A 20922-nucleotide genomic window follows, 5' to 3' on the forward strand; every position below is an offset into this window, starting at 1 on the left:
ATGATTGATTCGTAGTATGATTGATTCGTAGTCTGTTTCCTATAGTATTGACTTAGACTCTTGAACATTCGTACATTGGGCATTCTAATTATAGCTTTTTGCGCGCTCAGAACGTAGAGTCGGCACTCACCTGCTCATCGCAATCATGATACAGATGGTAATTCGTGCCCGCGTGCATAGTTTGATTTGGTGTATTGAATCAATTCATCACAGTGACACCATACTAGATACCGAGAATAATAATGGCCTGCGACTCCCCGTCATGCCCCATGTCATTGTCAGCTCCAGTCTTTCCTCACCCAGTATGTATCTTATTTTCATTCGAGATTACTACCATCTCCCCTCGGTGCTCAATATACTGCTCTACCCAGACACGGATGTCATGATTTGTTGGGTCATGCAGTCGAGCCAAGTTTCGCCAGATATTCCCCAGTGACTCTAATGAAATCAATGTGTTCATTGTAACACACTGCAATCAGGGTAAGTCGTCACACTGCGGACGAATGATAACTTATGACTTACGACATGGCTAACATATGTGAGCAGAGCTATCGCGATAGCCAACCCTACTCTAACTCGATAAAAATACCACACTGTAACAGTCTGTACTCTCGCCTTGTTGGCATGCCTCAACACTTGCTTGAGGGTTCCTTCATTCTTGTTGAAAACGTATATAACACCTGTGTCGCTGCCACCGACCACCACGTCAGTCTTTTCGCCGAACACTAATTGTTTCGGAAATGTTTTGACTGGGTTAGTATTGTAGGTTCGGATGCACACTGCATCGTCCAATCGGTGCAAGCTAAATCCATTCATCACGTTGTCGATGAGGAACAGTGTTTGGGCGACGTCCATGGAAGTGTGCCCGCTTTGGTTAAATGGTAAGGAATGCCAATATTTTCCTGATGAAATCACTCACATCATGGGTCCAGCATTGTTCATGGCAATAATAACTCCATCTGTGCCCCGAAGAGCATGTCTACAAAGTATGTTAGAATTATTGTGAGGATTGCTGTATTGACGTACACCTCTCCATCATACATTCCGAAGACTAATAAGTTTTGACTTGCAGTGCAATTGAAGTGTATTGTGCGCGGAATTGTGGTAGAGAGCTCAATGCTGAAGATTGGAATTAATGGTCCTTTGAAGTCAAATGACCAAACTTGAACACATTTGTCCTGTGTCCCAGTAGCAATACAAGTGTCGTCCTCAGCATGATCATAGGTAAGGCACATGATCTCTTTACCTGTGCTGATTCTTCTTGACACTTTGGTGTCAAAGTCCTCCATGCCTTCGCCCTGCTGTTGCCAAATACCAATGAATCCCAGTCCTGTGCCATAACACAATGTCTTTCGTGTCACCTCTTGGCGGGTGATCCAGGATGCACATGTCACGGGATCGGCTGGATTGTGAAGGCCTACGTTTTGACACGGAGATGGGAGCTGAAGTTGCCATTTGAGGTCCCAAATCCTCATCCCGTCCAAGCCTACTTCCTAGTAAGTCTATCTATGGGACTGTCGCATATTCAACTTACCACCACTTGCCAACAGACTGCCATTGCTTGAGACAGTCAAGCAATTGATCGTGTTCTTGTGTCCGACAAGGTGCCCTTCAAGGCGGTATTCCTTGCTATTTTTGGCAGATAGGAAAAACATTGGTGGTCACGATGTAAGTCAATTTTCTAATATCTTTGAGGTCTTTAATACAATGTATATACCATAGTTGGATGACATGGTATACATAATAACAAAAACACTTGGCGACAACAACAGGTAATCTGTGATGACATCTCCGTGGTAACTCCCTAGCGGGCACGTGTCCCCAATTAGGGTCCTTACAAACTTTGGGGATAAAGCATTGTCTAACTTGTAAGATCAGTCCCATCATGCCTCATACCTCTGCACCTGTCAATGCATTCTATCGGGCGGATGGTCCTCCACAGCAACTTCCATCATTAATGTATCACACAGAGATGCTCTATCCAACGGCATCATTTATCTTGATCTCTCCACAAGAAGAGATGGCATTCTCTACCCATACGCTGCGGGGACACATTCATACTCCATCGCGTGTTTTCACAACCACATCGTTTTGTGCAACCACACCCATCCCTGTTTGTGGTTCCACTCCCAAAGTCACCAAGTCAGTATCGTTTTTAGCAGACAAGGTTTCCCAGAATGGCGAGCCAGAACAGATGTCAATGTGGTCTTCCATCTTGTCAACGGAGTCCAATGACTCCAAAATTCCCAAACCAGAGGGTGAAGCAGGGCGCCCAGGTCGTGGAGGATACAACTTGGAAAAGGCACTTAACTGGGATGCTGATCAGTTCAAGAAGTTAAGGGTAAGATCCTTTTGCTACGATCCAATCTTATATTCATACTGACGTTAGGAGCATTGCCACCAATCGATCAATAAATATTGCGACACTAGCAAGAGCAAGACAAACCAAACACCTAATGCGTTGACCTCTGTTGAGAGTGAGGTATGTCTGCAGTTTTTACACTTATTTCCCTCTAACTTCCCATTGAGGCCGTCGCTCACTTTCTGGAATTACATGACTATATGGGGTGTTGGCCAGTGGGAGATTTTATTCAGATGCAATTGAAAAACATTTCCGCTAAGGAGCGACAGAAACATGCGAAGAAGAAATAGTTATAAGTAGTCTGAAGTAGTCTGGAGCAGAAGTAGTGTGGAGCAGAAGTAGTTTGGTCTGATGGAACAGAAGTAGTTATTTGACATGAACAGAATGAGTTCAAACTTTGTTGTACCTCTAATGTTAACAAGGTCATGTGTTGTTTCACACTTAAAGCTCCATGATATTGGATATTAGAGTACACTTGTTCTATAGACCATGCCCATTTCTATTCGGCTAGATGATCACCTCATTGAGGTGAGTGTTCTTTAAAGATAAATTCCACAAATGCTGAACCAGTCTCACAAGACAAGATGTCCCGCCTGATGGCTTTTTTCCCCCCTCATCCTGATGAGGATCCAACCGATTCAGCTGTCAAGTCTTGCTCGCTCCAGGAGCTTCACCCTGTGCACACATATCCACCCACACCCCAGCCTGCCTCTACCGTGATCCACACTCGGCCGCTCGAGCCTACCTCGCTCGGTGAGGACTTCACAATGGCACTATATAAACTGTTGGTGGCTCTCCATAGGATGAGAGAGGAGGAGGATGAGTGTGTCAGCCTTCCTATACCTCTGTTCGTATCTCAGCTAACATACATATATTTAGCCAAATAAAGTTGTTCTCAAGGAAACGGATCATTCATCCGGGCTGCGTGATGATGTGCGTGAGCTACGCTATAGCTACCACGACCTTTTGCTTCGAAAGCACCACGTGCAGGTAAGGCATCATTTCGCATCATACATGATCATGTCTCACTCGCCTCCAGATGGATGCTCACTCACACGAATCGGAGATGCAATCCGTCATCAGGCAGTATCATGACAAGAATGCATACCTTGAGTGCGACAAAGTCGAGGCACTCACTTCATTGGAACGGCAGCACCGCAATGAAGTTACGGCAATCCAGGTAGAACATTGTTTATATTGCAGGTTGGACTGTTGTGACTTTTATTGGCAGAACTGGTTGGCACTTGACTTTGACGAGGCACAAAATGCCGCACATGTGGAACAAGATAATGTATTGGCAGAGAAAGATGCTTTATATCAATGCGAGATCCTTGTAGCAAGAGAGAAGCAGTGTGCTGATAATGAAATGGAATTAGTGCGCCTGGCCGCTGAGTATGGTTCAAAAATCGCTTCATTGAATGTGCATCTTAAAAGTGTTGGTGCGACGAGCTCTAACAATTTTGTAGAACCAAATCCGACAGGCAACTCTTGTAGGCAAAAGACCTGCTGTTACATGCCCTAACATTCTAGGGTTTTCACCAGTAAGTCAACATATGTATTTCCCCTCTGTATCTATCATCACACCCATTATTTCCCAGATTCCTGATGTACGCTCAGAATCTCTTGCAGACGAAGAACCTCAGACTTCCACCAGTGGCAATGCTGGTTGTCCCTTGACTTCGCCATTGGCTGATGTTCTGATTGAACACGCCATGGTCGGAATGCTCGCTGAGGCGCTCGTGAAAGCTCTTCAGGTTCAACAGACACCGTCCCCTTGTGGACCTCGCTCAAGACGTAAAATCACTGACCCTCCTGTTGAATATTTCACCAACGCTCAACATCGAGAGAATAAGGTGAGCAATTCGCTCTTTCAAACAGCATTGCTAATGAAATATCAGGCGAATGTGTGGGACTTATTCAAAGAGGTGTTCCATTTCACGAAAGATGATGAGTACATGCTTCATGAGGGAGCATCATGCGAAACCATCTCGTCCTTCATAGGCGACATGGGTCCCGGTCTTGACTTGCTTGCACTGCAGTGGGATATGACGACCACACACAAGTTGGATTGGAACCAAAAGGTCATCGATCTTCTCTGTTCCCTGTATATGACCCTGCAGAAGAGGAACCACTGGACCGGATGGTCCCAGCACTCAATCAGGAGTGATATCACACACAAATGTGATCAATGCCACAGGTGCTGGAGAAAAGCCCATCCTCAGGTCCTTAGTGATGGCACTCGTGAGACTATGCGACAAGTGGGAGATCGTCTGATGGACCATACGAACGAGCAATTGTGGATGGCTAGGGTCCTGTCCTGTAGGACAACAGTAAGTCATGTTTGTTTATGTCCCCGTGGAGTCGACGAATGTTAAGTTGCTCCTTAGAAGTTCAAAACTCACCAAAGCTCACATCAGCGCTACTCAGTGATAGGAAAGCGACCGGAAAGGAGGATCTACATGTGTGGGTGTATCTGAACTCCATTGTGGAGACACTGGATAAAGATGGCTGAGCTCTGATGAAAGTGAGGATGAAGATTGCGGGGTTCTGGTTTTTCGGTTGAAGACCATGCCTTGGAGAGCCAATTTCAGTCATGAGATGCAAATCATTGACAAGCAGCGTGTGGGTGCAGCCGTCTTCACTCCAAGGGGAAGCAAGCCCACAAAGTGTCTTCACAATGCCAAGCAAGAGTCTATTTGGCCAGCAGTCGCGGGTCTACCTAGCACATTCTACAATCCATTGTGGTTGAGTGACCAACATCCACCGGTCAAGGTATCTAATACAAAGTTCCAGAGGATTGAAATTATGGTTGCACACAGGTGAAATCATTTGAGTTCATGTACAAGTCGGATGACAGCTGATTCCTGGATTCCTGGTTATCTCTTTTTCTTCTACTATTCAATATGACCTTGTACTGTCAGCTATCGCACCCTGTACTTGTACTACAATATTGCTATTCTATGGCTTTGATGCTTCTCATATAGTCAACTGGGAGCACTCTATCCAGCGGAGTTTAAATGTGTAAGTCATTCTCTATATTAGGTGGGCCTTCACTGACTTGAAGCTTTCTTTTTGATTTCCTTTCAATGTTTAAGAAATAAATAAGAGCTCCTGCGTCCCTGGTGACTCGAACACAAACATACATATAACATATTCCTCAAATGTAGCAAGCTCGGTATGTTCTATGTGCAGTAGTTTAAGTTATCAACGTCTCAATATCACTATACAGTTGGATATCCTCCTGGCATGCCAGATGTTGGATCATTGTCGTTGGTATGAATCTTCTAATGAACATAATCAATCGAGATTATTGTGACACCAATTCATCGCCTTACGTCATCTTGTTCATTGTTGTGTGTTTTGGGTTCTCCACCTTTGGAGCCATGCCTGGGCATAATGTCGTCTATCTCTATGCCCAACAATGCACCCTCCAATGCGGCATTGATACACTTGCGCAAGAGGTTAGTAGTTGGATGGCCCACTTCACAAAGATGTTCAATACACTTGCGCAAGAGGTTAGTAGTTGGATGGCCCACTTCACAAAGATGTTCAATACACTTGTTGATCGCCTTCTGTAGGCCGCAAATAAGTTTGCTTTTCTTCAGAGACACGTGTCCCACAGCTTGACTGCCACCGATGTCATTGGCAACATTGACCAAGATTGGCGCCTGAACCACCTCGAGATTGCCAACCTTGAAATGTACTGTCAGTCCATGAGCCTGTCAACATAACCTTGTTACTAATGTTATTGGGAACATCTGCGTCTTTCACACTTCCTGATATCTTGCCGGGTGAATTGGGTTTGTCGATCATCATAGCAGATCCCATCCACACCTGGGAGGTTCAGTTCATTGAGTGAGTGCTTGAGATTATGAGCTTCCATCTACACTTACTGCATCCTGTTCCAGGTCAACCTTGTACTCGTCGAAATACATAGCAAACCTCCTCGTTAGAGGTGCCGTTGGTGCTATATATTCTTGCGAGGGTCGAATGTAGGGATTGAAGTGTTTGCAATGGACTGCAGTAGTTTTGCTGCGAGGTGATGTTAATGTGAACACCATGAGTGAGTTGTGTGCAATCCTACTTTTGTGTAACTTTTAAATCGGGCCCTGACAGTCGTTACAGTTTGCATTTGGGCCGTCCCATCTAGTAGTATGTTTCAATTGTATTGTATTTCCTACTCGCTTCCGTAAGTAGTCATACCCTATTCGAACATGCTCTCTGGTTATTCCCTCTGCAGGTGATTAAATCTCTGGTGTATCCCCTCTGCCACTGATGAAATCTTTCTGTTTTATCCCTCTGCAAGAGATTAAACCTATAGATCGAACAAATCGCTCTCCTCAGGACCAAACAATAAGCTCCTCAGACTTTGAACAATTTAAAGCAGGCGTAGATCATTACAATTGTCTTCAATCCCTCCTTTACTCACATCTCTGGTTAACAATCCATTTTTAGTGATGTCTGCTCCGTGTATCAATTGCTCTGCTTGTCACTTACAAAATTTTCTTAGATGCATTCTTGGGACTCCATATCAATGATTGCCACCTCTGGCATGGTGAGGCTCTTCATAGGTGTAGGCATATAGGCTCCCTTTAACTGCTGTTCTACAGGACATCAGCACTCTAGCACTTGGTCGGCAGGATGCTGTCACCCAACACAGTAAGGCGCGATCCCTGAAGCACAACATCGACTTTGATGACTCGGTATCCCCTCAAAAGCGACGTATCCTGGAATCCTATTCTGTAGGCGACATATGCCAGGTTATCCTGCAATCCTATTCCACAGGCAACATACGCCAAGTTGCTATGAATTTGCAACCCAGATCTATAAATTGTTGCACCACCGCCTTTACAAGCCCCGCAGCCAAACATTTGTACAGGGAGGCAGTATGGAAAGGTCTCCCATATATATTGGACTCTACTGATCTCAACTGTAGTCTGACATATTCTTGAAGCATAAAGCAGATGCTCAACTAGAACCCTTTTCAATCAAGCGCATAGAGCTTTATGAGCCTTGTAACACCACGGCATTCATTTGGTCCCTGCCCGCGGAAATCCTCATTCTTATTGTTACTTTTCTAGGAGCACAAGATATGCGCTATGTTGCGCAAGTTTGTTCTCTGTTGAGAGAAATTGCTGGTCTGCTCTTCTTTGCCAACCGGAACTTTCCAACTTCACCACAGGACCTGTGTCACATCCATGTAGACTCACCCAACTTTGACGTCTTGCCTACTTGGATACGGATGGATACCTTCTGTCCGCCACGTATGATGTTGTGTTGGTTGGATTCTGATTTGTGAGCCCCACAGCTATCTGCATTTTCGCACTTCCTTCAATCCGTCCCTCACAAATTGATACAATACATCACGCTTTTCTGGAATTTCAACATTCTCGCTTCGCCCATTCTCCCTCAAATAATTACATTCCTCGAGAACATCCATGCCTCTGGTTGCAAAGAACTGATGTACATGGGATTTTGCCATTTCGTTGGCCCATCAGCCATCACTAAACTCACCCGAATTCAGGGGCGCGTGGGTGCAAATCACCTCAAAGCCTTTGAGGTGTCCTCGGGGATGTTATTTTCCCCAAAGCTCCTTCCTTTCATGATCCAGACTATCCGCTGTTCCCATTTGGAGAAGCTTTGACTTACTTCCATCAAACTCAGCTCTGCACACTGGGACAAACTCCTGTGGTACTTGGTTATCCCAACACTTGTCGAACTCCGAGTTGACGCTGATTGTGCGCCATCCACACTCATTCATTTTCTGGCCTGCCACCCTGCTATTAATGACCTCAGTATCATTCCGCGACCTGGTGGTTTCTGGAGGACCAATCGAACCATCATTCCTTTGATGCTATCTATATCTACGCTAGATGGACCTTTGTCCCATGTCCTCCCAGTCCTTCAGAGTCTCCGTAAACCGCCTGCCCTCGGCTGCCTTGTACTTTCATTGCAAGCTCATGACGCATTGCCTGACTACATTACCACCATTTTATAATGTATCGGCCATTGTGATAGTGTCAGATATCTCCTCATCTCCCTACCTTCACAGAGTCTTTCCCTTTCGGCAATGATTTGGCCAGGCACTCATTCAGCAGTCCGCATCAATCACTTGGCGATTGACTCCTCAGATGCTGCAGGATCATCCTCTGCCCCTGCAGGAGATGCATTGGTATGTGTTTGTTCAATTGCTATCTCAATACTGATCGTGGCCACAGGCGTTATCTGTGGTGTGGATCGAAGCCTTTCCTGAAGTCAAACATGTCAGTATGTGAGGTTACTCTAGCGTTACTGCTGGGGATCTTGTTAATATTATGCGCAGAATTGCAGCTGCTGATGTTGAAGTGTCTGTAAAACTGCAGAGTCCTGAGCGCTCCTCGTAATTCATTACTTGTTCCCCCTCATAGATACATATTTACGGCTAAACCACAGAATCGATAAGCGGGCGCTGAGTGTACTTTATACAAAGAAATATTTGGGCTATAAGCATGCTTCCCACCGGTGCCAACTTTAGAGTCCGGCTCACCGGCATTTACCTATCAGCACCCAATTTCAGGAACATCCGACCGAGTCATTCACTATATAAGCTCGAAATAATGACTATTTTTTCTCTTTTCTTCCCTCATCTAATTTGGGACGGTTTGGTGTCCCCATTACCTGTTACATCATCCCACTGTTACATCATTTCATATATCAATTTCACTGTACTATAGTTGTAATACTGTATCTAGAAATACCATGCTCCTTGCGCCTGACATAGTAGAAGTGCCTGCTGATGGGACCAACACCCCTGCTGCACGACCGATAGGGCCTCTGCCTCCTCCTCCTGCATCATCCCTAGATCCCTCTATCTTCGACACTCCCTTTAAATTTGGTAGTTCCACGATGTTGCCCTACACAACGCATACACGATGCCGGCTCGAAACTCTCAATGCCATGGGCTACAAGATGAAAGGTCATGTCGTTGGCCCGATGCCAGCTGGGGAATTTCTCCAGGAGTTCCTGCCAACTTCACAGATACCCAATTATGATGCTTTGAGCTTCACTTCAGCCTTCGCTCCTGGCGTATTCAGCAGCACGCTCTCTGCTGTTAATGAGCAGCATGCTTATGAACCATTCGTGAGTGTCCCCGCATCTGTGACATTGAGATTGTTGATAGAGTCCAACTACAGATCAACACCATGAAATATTTCACTCCTCAATTATCGTTTATCGACTCCCACAACCATGCAGACACAGTTAATTGTTCGTCATTCACATTCAGCGTCAAGCCAGACGTCTGCGTATATGCCGATGCAACATCACGTGGCACCAATATTTCCACAGCAGAAATAATCATCGAATTCAAATGTGATTATTGCCATGACACATTCCACAAAGTTGGTGACAGCATCATATCTCCCACCGATAACAGCATGGACACATTGGGACAAATCACGAGCTATGCTGCAGCTCAGCTTGGCACCCAATACCATTCCCATGCATTCTCTGTCCTGATTGTGAGTGATTGCGCTCGCATCGTCCGATGGGATAGGGAGGGTGCTATCATTACTAGCATTATCAATTACAACACTGAGCCACATTTAGCCAACTTCTTCCATCACTATGCACAAGCATCACCTGAACTGTGTGGCATCGATACTTCTGTATCTCCCACCAGTGCCGAGGAGGCTGCCCTTGCAAGGTCGCAGTTAAAGCTTCCAGATGCCAAGCGCATGTTTAAAGTTTCCATCCCCATTGTTAATGGCTCTGGTATGTTGACCCTGATCATCCCTCAACCCGTTGCATATGGTGTTCCGCCCGTCGGCCGTGGGACATGCACGTGTCCTGCATTTGATCTTCTCAATGACAAGGTCGTAATGTTCAAGGACTCTTGGCAGGTATTGTTAACAGACGTCCTCCTCCTGGAGGGCGAGACTTACAAATTATTAAAGTCACACGGAGTTTGCAATATTGCAACATGTGTTGCATGCCATGACGTACCCCGCTCTATCCCTCAGCAAATCACCCAGACTGTCAGGCTTTCAAGCTCTGCATGGGCACGTCCCAACTGTGACATGGCTATCACTCTGCACACTCTTCATCGCCTGGCTCTCAATATTGTGGGAGTGATGTTGATTAAGTTTGAGAGCTCTCATCAACTTGTCCAGTCCATCCGTGACGCACTGATTGGTGCGTATCTTGGAACTCAAAGTAATACATCTTCATCTTATTTATACACACAGCTCATAAAGACACATATGAACTTGCAAAGGTGTTACATCGAGACCTCAGTGTTGGAAACATTGTCGTACACGATGGCATTGGCCTTCTCATCGATTGGGACCTAGCAAAGCTAGTTACCATTCAGGGTCCTCGACAAAAGAACCACACGGTAAATTCATTGCATTCCTAAGGTTTATTATATTTTGTAATATCTTTTCTGTCACCAAGGGAACCTAGCAATTTATGTCTGCCTACCTCATCTCACATATACATGCCGTTCATAGTGTCGCGGACGACCTTGAATCCAGTCTTTACGTCCTTCTCTGGACAGCTTTAAAGTACACAGAAACTTCCATGGATATTGTCGACCGGACACTACTCTTGACGCAGGTCTTCAACGGAGGATCCTCAAAAGAGGGTTGGCTCCTGACGAGAACCAACCTTCCACATGATACGTTTGTCGGTCACAAATTTCTCGACGATCTGGTCGCTGAACTCTGCGTGTTCTTCTCGCATCGGTACACTAAGATCCCAGATGATGAGAGGGCTGCACTTGCAAACCTCCAGCTAGTGTTGCAGGAACAGTCAGCGGTGAAAGGGCAACTGTACATGGCTGTACAGAAGTTCATGGAGGAGTCTCTTGCCTACAAGCATGAGATGGGGATGAAGGTCCTACACTCACACGATGCCGTTATAGACCTTTACGACAAGTACCTTCAAGTACCTGGCTGGCCTGAAGACCCTGCTGTGGAACAAAAAGTACTTATGTGCAAGCCAGCAGGTCGCATGGTCACGAAGTCAATACTGTCTTCGTGGGCAGAAGTCACCCCAACTGGCAAGAAACGTAGGCTAAATGATATTGTGGCAGAAGATGACAGTGGAGCACCCAGCCTGCATGGTGTTTTGTCAGAAGTCGGTGATGGGACGCTATTGGTGACTGGCCTGAATGAGCTCAAGTCCCTAAAGTCTCATTTTATTCCTTGACATCTGCATGTGCTGCATTATGCTTTCCAATTTCACATTTCCACTTACCATATACCTACAATACCTTTACGCATGTTCTCTAGCACTGTTACAATGCATGACTGATCTTGATGCATCAATGAAACGCACTTTTACAGTCGACAGTCGACCATTTAACATTAAGCAAAATCACCAGCGACATTCTAATTCATAAACATCTGTCTTCTTGTTCCTCCCCAATGCTTACGAGGCTTGTTTTTTGGGAGGAAACATTAATTGCAGATCTATTACTCATGTAGTATGTTGATTATGTAGATTATTTCAAGAGCGGGCGCTGAGCCTAAAATTGTGGCGGAGCTTGATTATGTAGTCATTTACTACATTAGGCGTGCCTTCCTGTTAATTTGGTTCCCTTCTGACCATCATGTACTTGTTTTCGAGTTTGTTGCAATGTTAATGTTACAACTATTGTATTTCAAGTAGTAGTTGTATTTCTAGAGTGCATTGACGAAATTATTCAAGTGAAAATCCGACCTAGTGCACTCAGGCCCCTTTGTTGTATGTGCAAGCACATCCTTAATCAACAGACATTGTAATTTATTTGTAGACTTCATCCGGCGCAAGTGCTAACTACTTTGGTCAGTCCCTCACTTGTCTTTGGTTGTAATCGTCTGAAATGCTCACAGGTGAGCGCCCAGCTAGCGGGTGTTGTGCAGCATTGACCGAAATGGACGTATCCTACAACAACTGGAGTCTCCAGGGCAAACATTGTACTTTGGTAAGTACATCGGTGTCTTTGACATAATTCCTTAATCCTCACTCTTTTTCCGGTACTTAAGCCTCTGTTAAAGCGCTCGCCGCATTCCCATCTTCTCAAGAGGTAATATCATCAATAGCTTCATATTTGATCATCATCATCTAAAGTTTATTTAGATGCCTAGTCGAACTTTTCTTTGCAAATGTGCACAATGTTGTGATGTTGGAGTGGACGGCGTACCTAGGAATCCTGGTGGCAAAGACCTGTCCATTGCCATCAAACATGTGTATTTAGTGCACGCTGTCAACATTTCGACCTCATCCGAATGTGAAAGTTCCATACTTCATCTCGCTCGTCAAGCCATTCTCCAGCCCAGCCCAGATCGCGAGCCACCGTCCCCTCAACATTTTGAACATGAGCGCCCAATGCATCAGTCCAACATGTCGACACCGGTGGACGATATCGCCACCGAACTATTCGCTATCACCCTAACCAATAACAATGCTCATTCAGATAGTCACCACAAATTGTGGGTTTCGCATTCAGAAGTCCAACAAGACAAGGGAAAGGCTTACCTGGATGCTGAACTCACTGTCAACAATACTCAGTGAGTGATACATATCACACGCTTCATGCATGCTAACTGTTCGCTTCACAGACACATCACCCACACCCTCCAGGCTGCCGAGATGCGGCTCCATTCAAAGGCTGAAGTAACTTTGAACGTGGTGGAGTCACGGATGGAAAGGGCTCACATTCAACTTTCCTGTGCAACGTCTCGTGATGTGTTGTGGTCCATCCGAAATGACCTGGCTGCAACAATCAAGACCCTCACGAAAGTAAAGCACAAGGTCTCCTCTATAGTCTCTCGCAAGACTCGGCTAGAGACATCGTGTGACAAGATGCAAAAACTCCTTTTCAGGAAGGAAGATGGGCTTCCCTTGTTGTCTGGGCCAGTTGAATTTGATTCTTGTGAGTTTTGTTTATTCTTACATTATGTCCTTCCCACTGACATAAAGGCAAGCACGTCATTACAATTTGTCCATCAACTATTCCAACGAGATTGCCCAGGTATCCCTTTTTCTGGGAGCCGTTTCCATTGTCATTTTCGGCATCGGTCGCAGACATGGGGAGTTCCTGATGGGCGTCCTTTCCCTAATCTTGAGCCTTGCCATGGATGCGCAAAACCCCCATTCTGAGTCTCGTCAACAAAACACACTCTCTCAGATCCTGTGAACAATGGAGGCCGCCCTTTCACGCTTCAAGCTTGACGGCCAGACCACTACCTACACGGTCTGTCCTGCGTGCAACTGCACCTTCAAACAGAAGGCCAATCTCAATTCAAGTAGTGCATGTCACCCCCCCAATTGTTCCAACAGACTGAGACCCGAGGATGTTCCTTGTGACGAACCATTGCTGCAGCGCTCCCTTGGTGGGCAACTAGAACCAATAAAAACATTTGTTTATCACCACTTCCACGACTACCTCGCTGGACTGCTGTCTCGTCCCGACCTGGAAGCGATAATGGATAGGCCTTGCAATGATTTGCTATCCTCAATTGGGAGTGCACCACCGCGTATCATCAAAGATGTCTGGGATACCGACTTCTTTCACAATTTCGAGGGTCCCACGCAATCATTATTTATTGACAGAGGCAGCGAGGGTCGATTCGCTTTCACGCTCAACGTTGATTTTTTCAACATTGAGGGCAATCTTCAGCGGACTGCATCGACTTCCACTGGAATAATATCCTGTGTGTGCTTGAACCTCCCCCTCAATATCTGATACAAGCCAGAAAACATGTACTTAGCCGGAATCATTCTGGGACCTTCAGAACCCTTGGGAGATCAGTCGAATCACTTCCTTGATCCCGTGGTTGACAACTTGGTAGAAAGTTGGGAATGCGGGATACATTTTTCCTGCACAGCTCTCCAGGCACATGGTCGGGTGACGCGCAGCGCTATAGCATGTCTAGTGTGCGACCTCCCAGCGGCGAGAAAGGCTGCCCAGCTAGCTGGTCCAACCAGTCACTTTTATTGTACTGCATGCCATTGCTGGCACAGGTCAACTTGTGGTAGAACAGATATTCATTCTGCAGACTGGGGACTTCGGGACAAGAATGAAATGCGCTGTCTTGCTGAGCTGTGGAAGAACGCTGGCACTTCAGCTGAACGCAACAAGTTGTTCGCATCATACGGGGTGCAATGGTCAACACTTTGGAGGTTATCGTACTGGGATCCCTCTCGTCAACTCGTTGTTGATACCATGCATTGTCTACTGGAGGGTCTCACGCACGATCACTTCCGCGAATTCTTGGGTCTTACAGCTGATTCGGCGCAGTGAAAGTCTGATCCTCTCCCTTCTTTTCACATCAATCTCAACAAGCCTGAAGGCTTTTGGGAGAAAGACATCAAGAGTGTCAATTCCATTTGTGACCTCCTTACCGTAGTGGGCAATGATACTCTGCTCGTTGAGACTCACATGACCGAGTTGGAGAGGAGGCTTTCTTCGAAGAAGGTCGCATGCCTTCAGTTTGTATCGGTGGAATTGGGCATTGTGCCAGATGTCACGCACCCTGGAAAAAAGGTCTACAAGGCCCACTGGGTTGGATCACTTATTCATTGGGTATGTAATTTTCTTGGCGTTCTCATACATCTTCTCAACCTGCTGCTTTAATTGGCTTTGTAGCATCAAACAAAGCCTTTCACTACCGAATCGTCGAAATTGCGCATCACTACCCCTGAAGTCATGCAACGCATTGTTGATGTTATTCAAACAACAGATATGCTGTCCTCATTAAGATCAGTCCCATATAACTTTGGAGAAGCAAAAGCTGGAACCCTGAAGGCTGACAAATGGCGCACATTGACAACTGTGTACTTACCCATAGCGCTGGTTAGTTTATGGGGCGAAGGATCTCAACATTGCACCTCAGAAGTTGCAGCCAATTGTCGCGCCATCCTCAATCACACCATGTCCCTTGTCTCTGCGGTACATATCGCATGTCTGCGATTCATGACAGCCGCTCAAGTAGAAGCATATCATGGATACATTGTGGCATGGGTACAAGACTTACAGGTTTTACATCCCCATGCACCCCATCGTACTAATGGCCACATGGTGTTGCACGTCTGGGACTATTTGCAGCTCTTCGGTCCTGTGTGGTCGTGGTGGTGCTTCCCATATGAGCACCTCATCAGGCAGCTGCAGCATTTGCCAATCAACCACATTTTTGGTATTATTTTTACCTTCTTGGTCGTGATGGATTTCTAACATTGGTGGTTCTAATAAAGGTCAGCGAGAATAAACTCTCCTTGCCTCGCACATCAAGGCTGCAAAACTGAAATACTGGCTGAACCGGCCTTCCTGCCCTCCCGTATTTAGGGATGTCAAATCTTTATTTGACAGATTTGTTTCTCCCACAGTTGATGCTATACTTGAAGATTGCCCAATACCTCTTACACCCAAAGAAGATATTCCAGAAGACCTCCGATGCCTCATTAATGTTTAGCGAGCAGTCTTGCATGCTCGCATAATCTACAAGGGATCAATCTATGCACGTGAATCCACTCACGTGGGCAACAGCCTGATCCTCTACTATCCTGACGGCGTTATGCACACGCAAACACCAGGAACCATCAAGTATATTTTCAGGACCGAGCATGGAGTAAGCTTCGCTGTGTGGTGTCACCTCCCACTACTCTCTTACCCAGACCCTTTTCGCCATTATCCTCACTTCCTGGCTCAATTACACTCGTCGGCGCTTGCTGACCATCTTGAGGTTGTCATGCCTGAGTGGGTAGTGTCACATTTCACACGGTGGAACTTCTCCCCGCAGCATATCATTGCCGTGTCTCTGTGTCGTGTGCGTATCTCTCTCTCTCCGACATTTACAATGGTCTCACAACTAATAGGATTGAGTTCTTGATGGAGAAGAATGAGAAGAGGTTGACGTACTCACATGAAGCAAAGAGTCCTCCGAGGTGCAGCTGCAAATTGTGTACATAGTGACATTATAAAATTCTCTATGCTTAGTGGGTGTGAGGCGGGTGGGCGAGCAGAACTCATTTAATTTAAGAAAATCTATCGGGATGGAAGTTGGTGGGCATTTGTATCGGACAGGAGGTGGGTGTGCATTTCTAAATTACTTATTCATTACTGATGCGCCTGACCTGGCAAGTCCAGCTAAGTTTTGAGCGGTGAACATACCATACATCTCTCGTGTTTTCGTTTTAGTATGGACGACAGCATGAAGCATCAAATGTCCATTATCCTACACCTAGGAGCAAAGCAGATGCATCCATGCTCACTTGAATCGAGTAGGTAATACACATCACAGCGGTATATCTACGAACATACTTGATGCAGGTCCACCAGGAACTGGCAGCTCGTCTGGTAGAACACCTGTATGCTGATGAGACGGGCAAGCCAAGCAAGTGGTGGATGGCGTTCCAGTACATCACTTCCACACTCATTTGAATCGAGTAGGTAATACAAATCACAGCAGAATATCTATGAATGTACTTAATGCAGGTCCGCCAGGAACTGGCAGCTCGTCTGGTAGAACACACCCTAGATGTGCTCTAAACCCAATAGATACTCTATCTCGTCCAACTCCTGCCATAGTTGGAACACCACTTCGCGCCTATCCTCCACCATCAACGCTAGGAGGCATTTGTCGCGATGCAACATTTGGATGGGGGGGTGAGCGCGATGTGGGTCGTGCGGATGAGTTTGCCTGTGTTCCATATCGTCTTGTACAATTTCCTGTGCGTAGTCCCATAACACCTAGACATGTCAATTTGCTTACGGTGGTGAGCAGCAGTGGACTTACTATTGTGGATGGCATTATTGCAAAACTTTCTTGACCGCTCTGCTCCCATATGTCTCCGGTGTGCCCAACATCTCTGGCGTACCCAATGTCTCCGGCGTACTCAACGTTTCCACCATGCTCTATGTCCCCAGCCTCCTCCATAACATCCCCAGCCTGCACCATAACATCCCCAGCCTGCTCTAGCTCCACCTCCCCATAAAAAAGCTAATATTGTAGAATTAGTGTACTCACTCAGACGGTAGCATTACTTACATAGTTATTTTCATCAATGTTAACTTCCTGCAGACAATGGATCAGTCCCTGCATGTGATCGGGCTATTGAGAACTTACGTTTGTGTGCACTTCAGCCATCGTTGTTGATAAAAGTGTCTGAAGATTAATGTGTTTGATTTGAACAGGTCGAACGCGTCATGCGTCACGTTCACTGTGCTCAGCGCGAATGCTTATTGAAGATTAACGTGTTTGATTTCAATGAACAGGTCGAACGCGTGACACGTCACATCCACTGTGCTCAGCATGAATGCTTATTGAATGCCCAGCGAGCGCCCAATGAATGCCCACTATAATTCTCCATTGCTTAAACTTTGCATTTTCTCGATCTCATTTAAATTTAGGGCAAATTCAAAATTTTTGGGACTGGCAAAACACCTATTACTATATAATATTTTGCAGAACATTTTTCTGCGCTCGAAATGCTGGATTTATCTTTGGATAAAATAAGATTGCAAAAGTTTAAATTTGGGCCAACATGTTTCAAAAGGAGAAAACTTCGAGTATTTTATACATCTAGATGCACTTCAAATTGGTGTTGAAATGTATTATTGTGCTTTGTCATTTTGCCATCAGTCGAAATTTTCTATTGTCCCAGCGATGAAATTCAAAGTACAAATGACTAATTTATCATTCTCATTTTGATTAAAATCTTGCCTGGGGCAAAACTCAGAAACCGCCACTGTGTCAAGTATGTGTCAAGTATGTGTCAGCCTGTGTCCCACCCTCCCACCCTGCCACTCCCATATATGGGCATGTTCATTCATAGTAAGTACTACATACGCACAAACACCGAATGTGTAACGGAGCAGGCTGTGTTACAGTTAATAGTGTATCTTTAGTACGAGACAATGAAAATACTCCCTGCACTCCCTCGCACAATGTCTGTCATTCCTCCAGCTAGCGCTGTGAACAGCATCCTTCAACTTATGCTTGCAAACAAAGTATCACTCTGGGACCTTGCAAAAACGGTGCTGTCAGCGCTGCAGCCAAACTATCAGCCAATAAAAGACTCACTTCAGCAGCATGCAGTTGTCATTTGCTATCTGCTCTTCTCGTCTGTTGGATGCTGTGAGACCGTCTTTGGCTGGGCATTTGAAACAGTTGTTGGGGTTCTTTGTGAAGAAATGGTTGATCTATCGAGCGAGCGCATTGGCCTGCACTTCAAAGCGTCTAAAACAACATCTACACAGCTTGAAGATTCATTTATGCGCACACTTGCGCTAAAAATCAAGAAAGTTGCACCAAATGTGTTCAAAATGTTGCTTGCACTGCTAGATGCAAACCCAGGGTGCAGGCGAACATTCTCGGTGGTGGACATAACAGAAATGTTGTGAGAATACGAGGAAGATGAATATGAGGACAAGGAAGATGAATATGAGGACAAGGAGATGATCCTCGGTGAGTTCAGAGGGGACAACTCTGCTGTGATCGACGAGTCAGATTCCAATAAAAGGAAACGTGAGAATGATGAAGGAAAGCATGGAAACGGCAACAACGAGCTGGAGAAAGGAATGCAGCACTAATGATAATAGTGCGTGACACTCAAATAACAACACGCAGGTCTTAGCTGACTTACTGAAGAAAACCGTAATCTGTGCGTGCATCTTTGCACAGAACTCAAATGAGTGCTGCAATACATTGCAGTGCATCTTCGGCATCTTTCTGCACTCATCTGGTGCGCTGCAAAGAGTTATAGATGTACTTGCACATGCCGGCCTCTCTATCAGTGCACAACACCCTGGGGTGATGATGCATTAAGTCTTATAATTGTAAGATACTTGTAATGCATGAGCGACTACAATTGTAAGCCTGAATCATGCATTAATTCATTACAGTTGTAAGACAGCTGCCCCTAAGACACACCTACCCTGTCTCCGCCTGCCCTGTCTCTAGCATCCAAATTCCAGTTCACACAGTACCTTTGCTGTCAAGCACAGTGACCAGAAGTGTGTTCCTGACCAGAAGCATGTTCCCCTCAGGAATCAGATCGGTTCACACGGTACCTTCGCTGTGAAGCACACTGACCAGAAGGGTGTCCAGATCTAATCTAAGGTACCACAAAGCATTACATACACACCACACACATACTTCGGGGATGCAAAGTAGACATATATTGGCAATAATGTACACAGGCACATAAGCAACTACACCTCGGGTGGAGGCGGCGCCGAGAGACTAGGGAGGTTGGCAGCATGGTCTGCGCTAGAATGAACCACATTCGACAAGGCTATGGTATCGGGAGAGAGAAAGGGAGACCATAAAGTCTGGAAATGATCGGTAAACACTCAGTGAATGTTTGCCTGCTTGGCAGCATAAGCTCATATACCCTCAAGACACCCCATGCCGTGATTGGTAAGATGTGTCTTGTATGTGGTCTTGTCAACAAAGTATCCCCACCCACAGGACAAACTCGGATCCACAGTATCCTTTGAGACTATCCACCTCTTCAGGCAAAAGTTTGCATTGATTGCAAGAAAGAGGCCATATAACCATCTGGAGACGCATGAGAAGCTGTTATTATCAATCAATGAAGTGCATACCTTTTTCCTTTTGGAGCAAGTTGCCAAGCATGAGGAAGATTCCTCCCGGGCTGAGGGCACACTGGGCATAAAACCGCGCATTCACCCTGCTGTGTGGCAATGATGCCTGAAGGATCATGTCCACGGCCAGCTCGCTTCAGCATCTTCACATGCCGAAATTCACGCACCATGCGCATGAATGCCTCATACCGATCCTTGCACTTCAGAAGGCCTGTATTGTCCGTGAGACGAGCTAAAGAATGGTAAAATTTGTATGAGGAAACTTTCAACTCAAATGACAAGATGTGGAACTGCCAGAGCATGCCAAATGTTGCTGCAGTTCTCGGGTCACTGGTTGTTGCAGGGAACCAACCAACACGTAACAGTTGTTGGGTGTGAGTTTGTGCTCTGTCGCACCCACAAAAATCCATGGCCATAGGGTGGATGCCAAGGGTGTCGATGAGGATGAAATTGTTGTTGAATGCTTGGTTGGGAAGCAAGCATGATTCACCAATCTTATGACCGAGTTGCACGCGAAGCCCCAGATCTTTAAGAGTCACATTTTGGAAGCACTCATTGTTCCACTTCTGTAGGATTCTGATGAGGCATGTACAGCATCCCAATCAGACATGCCACTTACCTCTACACGATGCATTGGTGAATGTGCGTGAGCACGAACAACACACATCTGACATGATAATCCAGGCACAAAACAATCCTTACAGCGGTATACACCAACAGTGATCCCACAGGTGTCACAGAAGGTCGACAAGACACCATCACCTCTTCCATTGTGGCGAAGCATCTCAAGAAGGAATAATTCCCGATGATCAATCCAATTAAGGAGAGGATGGTCCTGGAGAAGGTCAGCAAACTGTAAGCGAGTGGAAACCAAACCATCCACGTACACCAGCTGTGCACTTGCACTTATTCGGAGATCCTACTTCCACTTCAGGTGAAGGATCCTCATCCATTGCCGCATAGTAATCACCATCCCGTCGTCGCTGAC

At 45.8% G+C, this 20922-nt stretch overlaps 10 protein-coding genes across 10 annotated transcripts; 7 read left to right on the forward strand and 3 right to left on the reverse strand.

The window, feature by feature from the left end:
- Positions 1-456: 456 nt before the first annotated feature.
- On the reverse strand, positions 457-1655 carry EDB91DRAFT_1060386 (WD40-repeat-containing domain protein; the record flags this gene model as incomplete). Its single annotated transcript, XM_041314338.1, has 4 exons — positions 457-868; positions 920-979; positions 1027-1489; positions 1535-1655. 4 exons carry the CDS (start codon positions 1653-1655, stop codon positions 457-459), a joined length of 1056 nt encoding a protein of 351 aa, XP_041172354.1.
- A 230-nt stretch (positions 1656-1885) lies between these two features.
- On the forward strand, positions 1886-4636 carry EDB91DRAFT_1253344 (uncharacterized protein; the record flags this gene model as incomplete). The annotated part of the gene is made up of 11 exons (XM_041323631.1): positions 1886-2341; positions 2390-2482; positions 2849-2890; positions 2947-3189; positions 3242-3352; positions 3402-3542; positions 3594-3782; positions 3829-3903; positions 3961-4215; positions 4261-4424; positions 4483-4636. The coding sequence occupies 11 exons, from the start codon at positions 1886-1888 to the stop codon at positions 4634-4636; spliced, it is 1923 nt and encodes a 640-aa protein (XP_041172355.1).
- Positions 4637-6872: 2236 nt separating this feature from the next.
- On the forward strand, positions 6873-8745 carry EDB91DRAFT_1253346 (uncharacterized protein; the record flags this gene model as incomplete). The annotated part of the gene is made up of 6 exons (XM_041323632.1): positions 6873-6917; positions 6973-7248; positions 7299-7472; positions 8415-8534; positions 8581-8633; positions 8685-8745. 6 exons carry the CDS (start codon positions 6873-6875, stop codon positions 8743-8745), a joined length of 729 nt encoding a protein of 242 aa, XP_041172356.1.
- Positions 8746-9100: 355 nt separating this feature from the next.
- On the forward strand, positions 9101-11551 carry EDB91DRAFT_1253347 (uncharacterized protein; the record flags this gene model as incomplete). The annotated part of the gene is made up of 4 exons (XM_041323633.1): positions 9101-9481; positions 9535-10534; positions 10588-10736; positions 10805-11551. The coding sequence occupies 4 exons, from the start codon at positions 9101-9103 to the stop codon at positions 11549-11551; spliced, it is 2277 nt and encodes a 758-aa protein (XP_041172357.1).
- Positions 11552-12727: 1176 nt separating this feature from the next.
- On the forward strand, positions 12728-13523 carry EDB91DRAFT_1253348 (uncharacterized protein; the record flags this gene model as incomplete). Its single annotated transcript, XM_041323634.1, has 3 exons — positions 12728-12894; positions 12946-13259; positions 13312-13523. The coding sequence occupies 3 exons, from the start codon at positions 12728-12730 to the stop codon at positions 13521-13523; spliced, it is 693 nt and encodes a 230-aa protein (XP_041172358.1).
- Positions 13524-15813: 2290 nt separating this feature from the next.
- On the forward strand, positions 15814-16215 carry EDB91DRAFT_1060347 (uncharacterized protein; the record flags this gene model as incomplete). Its single annotated transcript, XM_041314337.1, has 1 exon — positions 15814-16215. A coding segment is annotated over one exon (402 nt), but the record flags the coding sequence as incomplete, so codon positions are not given.
- A 644-nt stretch (positions 16216-16859) lies between these two features.
- On the reverse strand, positions 16860-17472 carry EDB91DRAFT_1085992 (uncharacterized protein; the record flags this gene model as incomplete). The annotated part of the gene is made up of 4 exons (XM_041315974.1): positions 16860-17075; positions 17122-17325; positions 17374-17400; positions 17452-17472. 4 exons carry the CDS (start codon positions 17470-17472, stop codon positions 16860-16862), a joined length of 468 nt encoding a protein of 155 aa, XP_041172360.1.
- An 800-nt stretch (positions 17473-18272) lies between these two features.
- EDB91DRAFT_1253351 (uncharacterized protein) lies at positions 18273-18917 on the forward strand (the record flags this gene model as incomplete). The annotated part of the gene is made up of 2 exons (XM_041323635.1): positions 18273-18704; positions 18759-18917. 2 exons carry the CDS (start codon positions 18273-18275, stop codon positions 18915-18917), a joined length of 591 nt encoding a protein of 196 aa, XP_041172361.1.
- A 58-nt stretch (positions 18918-18975) lies between these two features.
- On the forward strand, positions 18976-19125 carry EDB91DRAFT_1022063 (uncharacterized protein; the record flags this gene model as incomplete). The annotated part of the gene is made up of 1 exon (XM_041312581.1): positions 18976-19125. A coding segment is annotated over one exon (150 nt), but the record flags the coding sequence as incomplete, so codon positions are not given.
- A 587-nt stretch (positions 19126-19712) lies between these two features.
- Positions 19713-20769, reverse strand: EDB91DRAFT_1060402 (uncharacterized protein; the record flags this gene model as incomplete). Its single annotated transcript, XM_041314340.1, has 3 exons — positions 19713-19887; positions 19935-20500; positions 20554-20769. Coding segments are annotated over 3 exons (957 nt in total), but the record flags the coding sequence as incomplete, so codon positions are not given.
- Positions 20770-20922: the final 153 nt, after the last annotated feature.

This window comes from Suillus paluster, assembly GCF_016628075.1.
Source record: "Suillus paluster strain FC165 chromosome Unknown EDB91scaffold_83, whole genome shotgun sequence".
NCBI classification, from domain to species: domain Eukaryota; kingdom Fungi; phylum Basidiomycota; class Agaricomycetes; order Boletales; family Suillaceae; genus Suillus; species Suillus paluster.